Source organism: Sphaeramia orbicularis, chromosome 5, assembly GCF_902148855.1.
Source record: "Sphaeramia orbicularis chromosome 5, fSphaOr1.1, whole genome shotgun sequence".
In the NCBI taxonomy this organism is placed as follows: Eukaryota; Metazoa; Chordata; class Actinopteri; order Kurtiformes; family Apogonidae; genus Sphaeramia; species Sphaeramia orbicularis.
In genome coordinates, this window is record NC_043961.1 from 24,169,872 (window position 1) to 24,185,265 (window position 15,394).

Consider the following 15,394-nt stretch of genomic DNA (forward strand, 5'->3'; position numbering starts at 1 on the left):
TAAATTTTAATACTTTTATACTGAAGGTCTCTGCACTTATTTCCGGCCTAAATCAAGATGCCTTCATGGACTTAAAAAAAAAACGTTCCGTCGTCTTCTAGATCTTCATCCACCCACTAGCTACAGTCTCGTAAAGTTTGTCGTCTTGGAAAAAGTTCGTAGCTGTGACAATACGTCTTTGCACCCCGTTGCTAGCTGATATGTTAGACGTTAATAATTGAAAGGGGAAACGTTTTGAAAACCGGACTGGGAGGATGTTTGGCGTTGCTTTTTTCGAATAAAATTAGTTAGCCTGTAGTGATGTTCCAAGTAGGCAGTTATGGCTAACGTTACACTACAGGATGCTAACATACAAAGTTTCCCCTATGTTAGCTGAATTCGTTAAAAAATGACAGAACTGATAACGGAATGTGGCACCGATGTGTTGGTCAGTTTTGCCGAGTCGCTGCACATATATACAGGACTTCTGACAGTGGCGACAGTTTGTGGAGGGTTGACTGGGATATTAACGGCTGCTCTTTTATATAGCTACTGCGTGAAGCCTTTGCTGTTGACCAGACAAGTAAGCAAAGGCTCCTCTTACCATAATTTCGATCTCAGTTTTCATCACCACCATATCCCAGGTTATATTTTCATAAATTTCCTTTCTTTTATTCCATTAGGGTTATAACGCAAGGAGGTTGCTTGAACCTGAAGATGGAGAGTTGGACAATAATCAAAGTGACTGCATCAGCAATGGCAAGAAGGAAGTTCCAAGTGGTACTGCCAATGAAAAAGTACGAACACGTTTTTTTAGACTAGTTTTAATCTTTGCACTGGTTATGATATAGATGATGCACTATATCTGGACTTCAAAGCTGATGACTGGAGTATACAGAGTTGATGCTGAGTAACAACATATTAATGAACTGACAATATTTCTCACAAAAATCTTGGTCTTCATTTATTAACTTCCCACAAAACCATGTTGTTTACTGATTCACCAGGAGAGGGAGAAGAAGCAGCCACCCATGAACAGCGATGTGGCTGCATTTGCATCCAGAGCAAAGGTGGTTTATCCCATTAACCAGAAATACAGAGTAAGTGCAACATAAATTGTACAAGATTTCGACAAATACACATTCTCAGACGAAAGAATATGGCAGATAAGCCACTGAAAGGATTCCTGTAGTTTTACTGTCTTTGCATCAGCCTCTAGCAGATGGAGCATCCAACCCCTCACTGCATGAGCACACCAAGTTGCCAGCAATGCCTAATGAGGAGTCTTCCTCCTCCTCGGATGGAGAGTCTCTGAGCCAAGATCAAGACAATGATGACAGCAGTCAGTTTATCTCTTCCTCTCTGGTCCCAAAGAGTTTGCAGAACCAGAGCTTCACCAGGGTTTCCCACTACCCACACACACTGACACAAACAGGGTAGGAGCTTTAGCCTTGTAACACTTTGGAATTTCAACTAGTTATTGGCTTAAAGAATTATCTTCATGTCTAGCATTAGTGAAGCTGACTTATAGTCTTAAACATAAGCTTGATGAATTTGATCAAATTTGGGGCCCTTTCTTAAAGTCTCTCGAAAACACTGATCTGAAACACCCTTGACCCTGTAACTACCTCCAAACGCACCCTGTAAGGGCAGTTTGAATAACTCATTACTTTTTGTGCTATAAATGTATCTGCCACTGGGTGTATTGCAATAACACTCATATGACATGCTCTGCACTGGCTCTACAATCCCTTGAGTAGTGTTGATCTGATGTCTGGACACATTTTAATGGTATTGCACTATGCATTTAATTTTGTAACTTTGCGTATATTCATGTTCTTTATTTTTACTTATTTATGCATTTACTTTCTCCTCTTTGTAAACCTTGATAGATGAGATGTGGGGCGGGGGGGTTGGGACTGGGTTACTATAGTTCATATTGTATGTCTATGTTCATTTTGTATCTATGCACTGTGTTTCAAAATTCAAATAAATATACAGTATGTTTAAAAAAAAAAGTTATAAATGAATACCTTCACCTGACAGTTAACACTGCACGCAAAAATCTGAGTGCTTGTGACTAATATTTTGTGTGACATTTCTGCAGTTTTGAAGGTAGGATAAGTCTTTACTGCTTGGCGCTGCAGGATCTACAACAGAATTGCATCCAACTTCAGGAAGAAAAGTCTTTGGTAGGTTCATTTCTTTTTGATAGAGTAATAACACTTCTTTAAGGCTGTCAACATTTTTTGTGCTCAAACTTATTATCTCCTTTCCCTTTTGTAGCTTTTTGTTCGGATGCTAAAAATAATATTTAGCTCTCGTTTCCCGAAAGACAAACAAGACGCTGACTTCTCCAAGAATGTTCTCCAAATGCAGGAAAAGGTAGAAAAGCAGTGTTTCATAAATACTATTCACGTTGTTGTTAAATGGATTATCTTTTGTTTGCAAGTTATACAAATTATTCTTAGTCTGTCAGAGTAGCTGTGACATCATGTGCATATGCTGGCTTGTCATAAGTATATGTTGTTATTGTTTCTTATTTTAGGGATTGGATGAGCTAAAGAAACTGTTGCCGGCAAGTCAGCCTTCTTGTGAGAAGAATGATGAAGTCCCTTGTACACTGGAGGAGATTGAAAGAGCTCAGAAAGAACTTCTTGAACGTGGCCTTCAAATGGTGAGTATTAAGTTTTAAACTCCAACAAAAGAAAATTATTTAAAGACTATGCTATGTTTATTTACCTCTTTGATTGGTTTTCACAATGCAGTGGGAAAACAACTGTATGTGTCTTCATAGTCCAAAGGTTTTAGCAATCAGGTGGAGGACTTGTCTCAGCACCTATTAAAGAGGAGCAGCATTTTCCCTCCTGATGAGGCCCAGGATGTTACGAATTCTCTCATTCAGACTCTTTTGTTAGTGGAGAATCATCTGACGACTGCTCAGGATGCAAACTTGAAGGTACAGTAACAGTAGTTATTGATTGGCATTGCATTTTTGGTTTCAATCCATTGTGTTATCATTTCAGGAAGTAGAGAAAGGAACAAAAAGAAAAGCTGCTGTTGACTGTTTTTACTGATCTTTTAATGCAACTGTTCTTTCTACCTGTCTTAGAGGATCCAGCAGAAGCTTTTGTGGTGGGAGGAGTTGACAGGGCTTCTTGAGTCTCAGCCTGCATTGCTGAGACAGGAAGTGGCACTAAGGCAGAGCATGATAACTACAACCCTGGAGCAGCTGACAAGCGATGATGTGTTGACCTTTAACCACATGGAAAAAATCCTATCAGATGTTCAGGGCACTCTGTCTGATGGCCTTCAGCAGTGCACTCAGGGTAAGATGCTGAAAGTGAAAATGGTTTCTGCTCGATTTAAGGCAATGACCTTGTGTAATCTTTGGTGTTGTATTTGCTACCAGTCACTTATCACACCAACAGTCAACACAAACAGTCATAGTTTTTGTTTGATGTAATTTTATCAGTAAAGTAAATACTTAATAAAGCCTGATGTAGTAACATAAGTATGTGAGGAATTTTCTCTGATAATTCAGTAGATGATACAGTGTCTCGTAGCAGGCAGCAGTGGACAATATCTAGCCTACTTTTCAAACTGAAATGACTAGACTCTCAAAATAGACCATTTTTCTGAGAATCCTCTTTAGCACCCTAAATAAGGTCAGGTTCTTTAAGGACAGGGAAGAATATCATGCCTTCCATCTAATGTGTATCTCCCATACAACATCTTTAATTGTAATTCTTTCTACAGTCTTAATATAGATTTAATATATATCAGTAATGTTTAAATAGTAAAGTAAATAAAAAAGTAAATTTATTAAATTTGATACATTTTCATTGTAATTTTGTAGGGGAAAAAAATCACTGAAAGAGTGAAAAATCTGCTTTATTTAATTAGGCTTTGTAAAGCCACAATGCCTCATACTTTTGAAGAAAAGGTTTAAGTGCTTGTGTGTTATGTCCAGAGTGCATGAAAAAGACGAAAGAGCTTGTTAGTGAAAAGTGCAGCAAAATGGAATCCAAGAGGAAGAAGCTTCTGAGGAGCCAGAGCAAAGAGAAGAGTCGCCCCATGGACCTGACACAGTCTCAGACTGAACTCCAGGACCTCATTAAGGTCAGAACATTACCTGTTTTACCTGAATATACAGATCAGAAACGCTATGACATGATATATTGGTAAAGACACCAGTTCTGGATTTCTGAGCTGTTATAATGTAGTCATGAAGCCCTTTGTTTTATATTTCTATTCTGCTCAGTCATACTATTATTACTTCATTTTTCTTGAACTATGAGGGGGCTTTAGAAAGAGTTAGAAAAAATGGTTGAAGAAATGATGTTTATTTTACAACATTTGCTTCATCTAGGTCAATATACCTCTGCAAGCGTTGATACCAGCCTTCAAGTCCATTTGTGTAAAACTGAGGGACATGCAATTTAAACCATGTCAAAGCTGTGTTCTTTTTCACAAACTTTTTGAAGCCCCCTCATATTTCAGACAGATTTACCTGAACAATAAAACTACAGTCAGCTTAGATATTTAGTGCTTGTATGACACTGAAAATAAAATGTTATATGCATGTAATTCCTACTGGTGTTTAATACCTTTAACCTGCCCTTTAGATGGACCAGGAGCTGCTGTTGAAACACAGGCAACAGATGCATGACCTGGAGCTGCAGCAGGACAACAGGGTGGCAGAAGCTCTCGGTGACCTCTGGAAGGTAAGAGACGCAACAAATACTGAATAAATTGGTCAAGTATTCCTAGACTCAAACTGATATTTTCAGAAACTTCGCACCTCCTGGTCACGGAAGCTGGGAGAACAAGCCAAGGACATCTTTGTCTCCTCTGTTGCTGCCGAATCAAATCTGTCTGTTGAGCACTGTGAGAAGCTGTGGTTGGATCTGGAGCAGGAGATGATTGCACAGATACAGCAGGCAGAGTGCATTACCAGGCAGCAAGTGGAGGATATAAGGACTCAGCTGGATAAAGATGACCAGGTAGACACTGGAACAGAAACATACAACTAATCTAACAGTGACTTTTTCTATTGCTTAGTTTAACTTTAAGCATATTTCATACCATATAATCAAATACAGGCCATTTTTACAAGGGTTTTCTTATCCTGAAGTCCATTTGTGTGCTTAAACTAGCTCATTTACAGTAATTTTTGTTGCAGATGTGGAATGAAGAGGTGGCTCTGGTGCAGGCCTGCCTTAAACACTTAAATGAACAACAGATGAAGATCCTTAAAAACATGGTGGTCAGACAGAGTTACACATTCAGCAGGTAAAGATCGAAAGTCTCTCTTAAACAGTTGTATGACAGCCCTATTCGAAAAACCAATGCTAACTACTGTTGCATTTCAATGTAACATAATCTTCTAAGGCAAGTCGGGAGTCTGATTGAGAAGAAGCACAAGCACCTTTTGTTAGCAGTGCAGAGATACTTTGTGGTCAGACACTTCAGCCTGCACATGCTGAAGGAGATGAGGCTGTCCAAGCTGAAGGTTCTCTCACAGACTGATTACAGAGGTCTGCTGATGGAAGATCCTAGTAAAAATCAGCCCTCTACCAGTTCAACTCTAAAGGTGAGCATTTTATCTTCACCGTTGTTTTATGCACAGCCACAATAAAAGTTGAGCTTCCTTGCTGATACAGCTTCTGCTATGATAACTCTGGGTACTGGAACACACCATATTTTTCCTCCTAAAGTAGTAGCTCCACTTCATAGCAACCTGAATGTGTATATCTTTCATAATACCCATGGCAGAATAGCAGTGCCAGCCTGGCAGAGAGACACTTGGGTCCAGAGAGTCAGTTGGTGGGCCACAGCTTTCAGCAGGAGTTTCTATCTGAGCTGGAAACTGGGATGGAGCTCCTTCAAAACCATGCACAACGGGTGTTAGGCAACGCTCTCAGCCACGCCATCCAGCAGATGATGGAGTCCCAACCAGCAGAGGCACAGACCTATTCCAAACAGGACTACAGCTTGAAGGTAGTTACTCTTTTCAGAATCACTGAATTTATGTTGTTGACTACATTTCCTGTTTTTTGTCTTTTTTTGGGTTTAATGCCATATTTTTTCCTTATCAGTGCCACCTGATTGAAGCTGCCTCTGAAAGTGTGTACATGACCAAAGATTCTCTCACTGCGCTGGTTCAAAGCTATTATTCCCACCTACAGGAGATTATGAGAAAACTAGAAGACGATCCATCAAACATAAACCAGGGTGAGACACAGCCACTGAATAACTGAGAATACTCAGTAATAATGACAGGCTTTGTGGTTTCTACTATGTAATTTCACTAGCTTCTTAAGCAGTAACATGTAATTAGACAATAATGCAAAAAGATAGTACTGGACAGAGAAGTCAGTATAGCTAAGAATTCTGTGTGCTAATCTAATGTTGTTAACTTTTGCTTTAGAGGTGAATGAGAAGCAGGAAAGCAGCAGTCAGCTGAACAGGGCCTTGTTGAGGGAGCTTGTGAATTGGAGCAAAAAACCCACATCTGCTGAGTTTCAGCAGAGGTAAATCAAAGCTGCAAATGACTTTTCCATCTTAGCATATATAAATATATAAGCAGAACAAGGGGTTTTACTTTGTTTTCTTGTGCCAGAGTGGAGCTCCACAAACGGAGAGTGTTGGAGCAATGTGATCTGGAACAGGCAACTGTATATGAGGAACTAAAGCAGAAGAAAGTAGCACATGATCAAACCATGGAAAGGATCAAAGAACAGCTACTGGTTAGTTAGCTTCATGACGCAAGTACTGCTCTACTTATTCACTGGTAGTAGATTTACAATAGTGCACAATTATATCCTAAAAGCACTGTACTACTGTGTCCATTAGGAGGCAGAAGAAAGCTTTACAGCAGAGCTTGCCGCCTTGGCTCGGGTTTCACTCCACAGTCCAGATCCTGAACCCAGTGATGAAGATGACAACACTTGTAAGTAACGCTGAAAACCAGAAAATAAACGTGTGTATATCCACCTCAAGCCTTTGTTTCTCGCTTTAACTGGTGTCATTTTTCAACAGGTGGTCAGAGCACTACTATACTGGACCTGCTGGCCCTGAACCCAGCATTAGATCCAGCTTTGAATCCCTCACTGACTCCAACTGTTTATGCTCCATCAGTGAAACCAACACAAAAAAAGAAGAAAGAACAAGAGCCTCATCTCAGCTGAAATGTAAAAAAGTTAATCCATGCTTATGCTTTATGGAGCTTTTTATGTTTTTCATATTTGGAACATTGCCGAGTCTTAAACAAGCTGTAAATATATGTGATTTATATGTAAGTATCCTGGTTGTGATTTTATGACTAAAGTTAAAACACAGAGACATGTTGTCTTCAGTTTGTCTGTTGTTTGCTGATGCTCCATAAATGGTTTTGAATGCATCACTCACTTTTTACTTCTCTTTCCACCTGCTTGATGAAACTACTTCACCACATGCCTGGCAGTAATACATTACTGCTCTGCACCTACATGCACATTGCTTTTCATACCACGGCTCATTCACTGCATTGATTCCCACTGATCCCTGAGTACATGAGATGATGGATGTTCTCCTCTGTCAGGTAAATTAGAGATGTCTGTTCTGATTGTAGTAGAGTGCTGCTACTCAGGGATGAAAGCCTCACCCTTTTCTTACTCTAATGGGGTTTTAAGTACAAGCCTTTATGGATGATAATGCAGAGTAATGGTGAAAAGTCTGGGAGGGTTGAAGTCTGGCAGACAGCTCAGTGTGTGGGCAGCAATCTAGCAAGCAATTTACTCTAGACCTCATGGTTTACTGTCAGTTTGGAGTTTTAGGAGTGTCAATTAGCAAACATCAATTTTTAATCTGCCCTTTATTCAAATGCTCTGCTTGCACACATAACCAATTATTCTTGTGGCACCCTGTGAAAATATGTTCCAGGACCTGACCCACACATTCACACTGCAGCGCCCTGCCAAGACTGACTCTGCCCCCATGTATCAATTAGAAATGTGGGCTCGCTGTTGACTTTGCAAGTGTCTTCTCGATCTGTGGTTGAGGGGAAACCGTTTGGATGTATTTTGAGGTTCCTTAGGGGACTGCAGGGACTTGTGGGAAGATGACCTGATTTCTAATTTTCTCCTCTCCTGCCTGGGCTGTGGACTCGTCGCTGCTACAAACAGAGGAGCACCATGAAGAGAGTATGATGGCATGAACCGTGATCTGTGTGGAATATGGCCTCAGACATGGCTTAAAATTGGATTTTATTTGGTGATTTTGCAGGTGTGGATGTGAGGTCGTTTCAGTAGACTGAGGTAAGTGGAGGACTCCTCTATGTGAGGTATTTTTCTATGTGCCATCACTGGGATTGTCCCACCGACACTTACACGCACTTCAATATTTGTTGCGTCCATTCAGTCTCCTCTTGTATTAATATCTGTATAATCTTACACAAAAACTCAATCACTTGCATTTAGTTCATGTAAATATACTGTCATTTTAACCAACAAGCTTTTGCTCCAAAAATTAGAGGGCATGCCCTGAAGCTGTTAATAGAAATGAGAGTAAAGAATCCTCAGTGAGGTAAAGATGTGCGCAGTGTGACGGCGTCATCAGATCAGATGATGGGTTATTTTAGGGCCCAAAAATAAGGTCGCTATCCAAATTCCCACTATAAGGGCTTTTTCCATCCCAGCTGAAACAGTCTACTTTATCTGCCTTATGTTTGAATACACTATCTCTAAAGCCTGTCAAAGCTGTTAAGTAGCGTTAAAACTGCAACGTGTTATGAAGTAATGGTTTAAGTAATGGTCACAGTGGGGAGATGTAACCCATTTAATTTAAGGTGAAATGTGAAAAAAGGTGTTTTATTACTGCCTGTGTTATTAAGAGATAATAATATCTTAATGACAATAAGTGAAAATTATATAGGCTATAGTTTAATGTAACTGATATGTAATACTATAGACAAAATTTTGCATTTTAATGTATCCCTCCATCTGATATGTAATAACCCCCAGACTATAAACCTACAATAATAACAATTATCATATTGTAAATAGGTCTATGTTTACTTTTAATTTTCAAAGAGCACTGCTTAATTCAACTGTCATCTGCTTTTATTATTATTATTATTATTATTATTATTATTATTATTATTATTATTATGTTTCCTGTGAAGTTGGAATAAAATAAATGTACCTCTTCTTGTGAAATGATTAGATAAAGTGTATGTAATCATTGAATCTGGTTAAAGGTGATCGCTGATGTTTATACATAGGAACAAAAAGATTCGTGTCTGAACACAAAATTATTACAACTTTATGGGCAACAGTACATTATTGTTTTTTTTTATTGTTGTGTAATGAATTAATATATGATGACAGAATGTAAATGTGTGCTGGAAAATGTATTTTTTTTTCTTCTTTCATCTACCTAATCCTTTTGTTTTCCCATCAGGTGAGCAGCCATGGCTAACCTGCAGCAGGAATACCCCGAGGTCCTTCTGGGGATCCTGGAGGAGCTGGCCAATATGCGCCAGTGGCTCACCTTCCAGGACCTTTGTCGTATGGTCAGCACCCGCTTCGACCTAGAGCACCTCATTGAGCTCAGGAGTTTATTGTTTGCTGCCGCGAGCCGGGACCCCTGTTTTCCAGCCACTCTTTTCAGAGACAGAGTCTCTACCAGGGGCCAGGGGCTTTCACCCATAGGTGTCGCTGCTGACATTGTAACAATCTTCAATCTAATTCAGATGACAGGCGGAGCTCCTGATGATAGCCACCCAATGAGGACTCAGACTGTCCTCCCCGTGGATCACTCCCCAGGCCCCAGTCTGCCCGGAGTCTACCAGCTGGACTTTACTGGACGAGAACGAGCACGTGCTTACTCTGATTCTGGTGAAAGGCCTATTGACCAGCACTTGCTCTTTCCAAGACCACGGTACTCAGCCCGCAAGCGAGCAAGTCTTCCCCCAGATCCTATTTCACTTGTGTCTTCCCCTCCGATTAGGGCCAGAGCTGTTTCTTTTGATTTGCCTCACACCACACATTTGTATCCAACTGGTCAAATCCCTGACGAGATCATGAAGAACATCTACCTACCTTTGGAGACGGACAGTGAATCTAGCGGAGACTCAGCCCCAATTGATGTGTTTGAACCTGAACAAGGATCATCTGTTGACCAGAGGAGAAACATTTTTAAAAAGGACTTTCATAACCAGGCTCCTCTAATACCCCAGGTGACCATTAGCAGTGAATCCCCCAGTCCCAGTGCAGGGAAGAAAGGCTTTGACAATCACAGCTTTGAATTGATCCCCAATCCATATCCTTCCCCCATAGCCATCTACCAGTCGCCAGAGCACCGGGTCAAACACGAGAGTCTTGATGACCTGCAGGACTCTACTTACTTTGGACCTGGATCAATCCCAGAGTGGTCCCCCCGGCACCTCCAGCCTCCAAACAGGACACAGAAGTCCATCTGGACTAACAAGAGTCACAGTCTAGAGGACCGGATAGGTATGGCCAGTGTTGGGATGGGGATGGAACCAAAAGGGGGGCAACTTCCAAGACGATCAGCCCCTGTTATCAGCAAACTTGGGGGGTCTTCAGGAGGTGACAGTGAGGATAGTGGACTACCAAGTGGAGCTGATGCAGTAAAAGCTCAGGGAACCCAGACAGATCCACCAGACCCCCGGCGCCTCCGCAGTCTGGTTCATGCCGACCGTCTGTCATTCATGACTTCATTAGATGACCCTGAGTTTGGTGAGGATGACATCAGTGCTATCTTTCGTTTTTTAGACGACATAAGCATGTGCGGTTCAACAGGGGTCCTGCACCCCAGTGATGGATCAACAACTATGAACCAGGACACCCCTGAAGCCAGACGTGGCCGCCTGGGTCAACTCCAAAGGCTTTTCCATTCTCTAGAAAGCAGTGATGATGGGCTAAAGGCTAGTGTCTGTAAACTCTTGCTTCGTATGAGTCAGATTGAGAGACAACTAGAGTCACTGAATGATGTGAAATCTGAGATTTCACAGGTGTTGTCTGCTCTGCAGCGACTGGACGAAAAGATCCAGCAGCCCCTCAGCGGTGCTGGACAAAGCACTGGGGGTCGATGGCTAGAGCCTTTAAGTGGTGTATCCTCCTTCATGAGTCACCCTGTTACTCCTTCAGACTCATCAGATCCTCAGCCCCTCTCTGCATCTGGGCATCTGTTTCCAGGGACTAGCTCCAGTAGTCTGGACTGGAGCCGATGGAACACTCCTGGGATTCAAACAGAAAGCACCAAAGCTCACTCTGACTCTAAAGGGGCAAAAGAAGGGAAGAGGGAAGGGTCAACGCGCCGTACCTCAAAACCGCAGCCTGAAGAAAAAAGTGTCTCTGATTCCAAACCGCCAAATTTGTCTAACTCTGCAAGAGACTGGCCGGTGTCTTACTCAAAAAGTAAAGAAGGCAAAGGGTCACATGGAAAACTGGGGCAGGTAGAGTAATTCTAATGAGTACATTTCAACTTTATTTTCTATTTTACACGAAGAAACAGTTAATTAATAATTAAACAAGAAATAAAAAACATCTGTGTAGGTGTAGGCATGAGCATCAGTTCTTATGCAAAGTCATTATTTGCACCATGTGTGTAAAAACACCCTTAGAAAAGCTGACCTTCTGTTTTTCTAAAAGTGGTTCATTTTACAAATTTGTGGGAAACAGGCAAATAAAATCAATCAGTCAAAAACAATTCATCATCAACTTTATGTTCATGTTTGCTGACTGTGTTAACCCTTTTTAACACTGTCAATCTGCAGAACTTGTTACAACTTCTTTCAGTACTTATACTTCAGTATCATATTGTCCCTTGCTTTCCTTTTTTTAGGATCAGTCGAGCAGTACAACTAACCTACTTTCCCAAAAGCCCTCCAGCTTGGTGGAGCAAGTGTTTAACTCATCCCTGTTTCGCCACAAGGAGAGCAGTCTGACAGGTGGACTCGCCTCTGGGAAGATGATAGACCCCAGGGTGGCTGAGGGACGAGGAAGGCCTATTTGGACTGTAGACGACAGAGAGGCACGAATCTCTCCTTTGGATTTACAGGTAGAATTTGGCTCCTGTTGGTTGAACATGTTCATCACCTTACATGTTGCATTGCTACCTACAGTTTAAAAGCAGTTCATCTTTTTTTTTTGGCATTTGTGCTAATTTTTTGATATGCATATCATACAGACCTCAACATAAAATACATAGTAACACTGTTGTCTATAATCTGTTACAGGTTAATATACTGCTATTACAGATATCCCTCTTTCCATTTTAAATGTAGCACCATTTCAATGTCCTGTCTTGTAGGCTCAGGAGTCTATGAATCCCAACAACATGGAGTTCTGGATGGATGACATCTACACTCCAGGCTATGATGGTCTGTTGAGGCGCAAAGAAGCGAACCTCCGCAGGATGAAGATCTGCAAGCTGGTTGCACTTATTTTAATTGCGGTGACTATAATTCTCATCATCATCATTCCTATTTGCACCGTGCGCTTGTGAAGACCCTCACAGAGAACCCACATCATTGCCATTGTGTTCACTTCTAGCACCTGTTCCAAGGAAACTGCACATTATTTTGGAGATAAGCAGATGACTGTAACAAAAGCACCCCTAAAGGTGAATCTGTGTTCAGTTGAGATGCATCACCACTTCACGCCTCTCCACATGTAAGACTATAATTTATCATTTCAAAAAAGCAGGACTTGGGCTGTTTTTGCTAATTTTGCTCATGCAGAAACAACATATTGTAATTAATCCCCCTCATTTCTCATCTCTTTATTGTCATCTGTTTTTGCAAAAATCTCAGATGGCAAAAAGGAAGCAATTTTATTATTTATTTATTCTAAAATATCTCTTAGAGCATATGTTGGAAGTTGTTGTTGGAACTGAGCCAATGCAAACGTGTCAAATTCTTTTAATTTTGTGTTTTTTTGTCTGCCTTTCTCTGCCAAACAGCACTGTTACTGATTTGTGTATCAGCTTCAGACTCTTTGCTTTTGTCTTATATCTAAAATACAGGGCTACAGGGCTAATTTCAGTCATGTGTAAAATAATTTTGCATACACAGTTGATTAATATTAAGAGATACCAATGGATTACAAAAGTATTATTACATATAGTTTGAAACCTTCTGTTACTTTATTAAAACAATATATAAAATACTGATTAAACAGGCTTCCATAAATAAAAAGTCATATTTTTTAATAACTTTCTATCATTTGTCAAATATCAGCTTTTAAATCCACTGACAGATGCTTTTGTGTTGTGGGTTTGCATTTTTCCATGTTTACTAAGTGTCAGATGTCAAGAAATGGATGATAAAATTCCGTTCCTTGTTGCTGATTGTGTTTTGGTCCGCAAGCGTTTTCCAGTAAACACTCTATAAGTGGGAGACCACTTGTAATTTAATTGATGGGATGTTTGGAATGCACCTATGCACATTATCTCCCCACTACACTCACTTTGGCAGGGCTTTCTCTTTTGCACTATGCTGAAACCTCTCACTTACCTGCAGAGTCACTCATTATCAACGGATGCAGCCTTAGCGTCCCTTCACACAGTTTTACTTACAGAGTAACATTCCATTTTGTAAAAGCATCCTGTTCATTCAAGAGTTATTACACCTTATCCTTTGTTACCATGCAGGCTGAATGTGGAGGTACACTTAAACACACTTAAATGTAATAAGATTACTTTATAATTACATTTAGCACAGAGTTGCTGGGATGAATTCTGCCTTTCCAGTAAACACTAATGCTCTGTTGTTGTTTTTTTGTTTTTTGTTTTTTTGTTTTTTTTTCTCAGAGTATGTAATTATTAGACACACCTTACAATAAAGAGCAATCTAATGCAATTTCACCAGTAACCACAGCAATATGTTGAAACTGACATCTGACAACATTTCAACCAATTTAATGGTTTAAAAACCTGTGTATCTGTTACAGAGCCAACATATTGAATTGCACTAGTCTTTATGTTTTTATCTTTCCTTGTGGAGAAACAGATATAGAAGATTTTGTTTCTGTTCAACAATAAATAAGCACTTTTTTTCCCATTAACAATGTTTAACCAAAGTGGACAGAAACTTACATGGAAAATACTATATTGATATACTTGGTGGTTTTTTTCTGTTTAAAGACCTAAAAACTTTACTCTTGCTTTGTTTACATAAATATACACAGGATCTATAGAGGGTGTGTTTTGCTTAAATGCATCCTCCTAAGTAGATGTATATCTGCCAAGTGTTTCCCAAGAGGCTGTTTGAGGATCCATTACCTTCTGATGGTGCCACTGAAGAGGCCTGTCTCTGTAGTCAGCACAATCTGCAGGTGCTGTCTTTGAAACTTCTGTGCATTAAAGCTTCCTAATAGTTTTATGACTCCTGAGATGCACATATGATATTTGCATCCATGCACCTTTTTGACATAAAGCTAAAAATCTGTGAACTCATCATTCAGGTAAACATTCTGTCTTCGAACTGTTCGTGATGGAACAAAAACATGTGCAGTTATTACAGTACAAGAAATGCAACATTTATACAACTGTTGGGGGTGTGTGCTGACTTATGTTGCCTGACTGAATAAATGCAGCAAAACGGTACCGTGCCTTTTACAGTATGTTTTATCTGATTTGATAAATAATAAATTACATCCTGATTGCACTGTATAATTGTAAACATACTTAAAAATGATTGTGCTTGAAACATTCCTCTTAAAAGGAACTGCTTTGTTTTGCAAAATTTATTGTTTTCCATTCTTCTCTTGGTAATGAACCATGTTGATGTCAGATTGTAGTTGCATACAGAGGTCATAGTTAAATGAGTTTAAGAGAGGGTAGATAATGATTGGTGGAAAAAGACAATTCCTTGAATTAAATGACCCATGTCTAGAGGAAATGTACATATAAAGATGAATAATTGATAAAGACAGAGGGTGCATATTGACTGACAGATTCTATTATCTCACATCATTTCTAATGGTCCTGCTGTTTGTAGACACACAGTTTTCTGGGGGCAGCTGTAATCTACAATAAACTGCCAATGCATAATAAAATACAAACACATAAATCAGCATGGCTCTATCGTTAAATTTACGTTTTTTAATGCATTTTGCTTACATGCGAAAACCGTTTTCAGTTATCCTACTGTGTGTGTTTTGCCTTTTGTTTTTTCTTATGTATCCATGGGCATAACTGTGTATAATTGTAGACAAAATTTGTTTTTTGTCCATCACATTGGAAATTTTGGCTCGTTATAATTTTTACTCATAAAGTAGGATAATCAGGACCAGGTCAATGGTTGGTATGGTTGTAGTATAGGAAATGTGTTATGTCATTGAATGTCCTCATAAAGACAGTGAAATATTTTGTGAGGATACAAGAACAACAGGAAGATGGAAGC

At 39.9% G+C, this 15,394-nt stretch overlaps 2 protein-coding genes across 2 annotated transcripts; both read left to right on the plus strand.

The window, feature by feature from the left end:
- Positions 1-101: 101 nt before the first annotated feature.
- evc (EvC ciliary complex subunit 1) lies at positions 102-7,384 on the plus strand. The gene is made up of 20 exons (XM_030133615.1): positions 102-562; positions 663-776; positions 987-1,079; positions 1,192-1,415; positions 2,087-2,171; positions 2,266-2,364; positions 2,528-2,656; positions 2,777-2,938; positions 3,092-3,308; positions 3,953-4,101; positions 4,608-4,706; positions 4,773-4,985; positions 5,165-5,274; positions 5,374-5,575; positions 5,758-5,982; positions 6,081-6,216; positions 6,413-6,515; positions 6,605-6,731; positions 6,838-6,934; positions 7,024-7,384. The coding sequence occupies exons 1-20, from the start codon at positions 389-391 to the stop codon at positions 7,170-7,172; spliced, it is 2,907 nt and encodes a 968-aa protein (XP_029989475.1). The 5' UTR covers positions 102-388; the 3' UTR covers positions 7,173-7,384.
- Positions 7,385-8,033: 649 nt separating this feature from the next.
- LOC115419906 (major intrinsically disordered Notch2-binding receptor 1-like) lies at positions 8,034-12,495 on the plus strand. Its single transcript, XM_030134981.1, has 4 exons — positions 8,034-8,279; positions 9,424-11,443; positions 11,833-12,048; positions 12,301-12,495. Exons 2-4 carry the CDS (start codon positions 9,434-9,436, stop codon positions 12,493-12,495), a joined length of 2,421 nt encoding a protein of 806 aa, XP_029990841.1. The 5' UTR covers positions 8,034-8,279; positions 9,424-9,433.
- Positions 12,496-15,394: the final 2,899 nt, after the last annotated feature.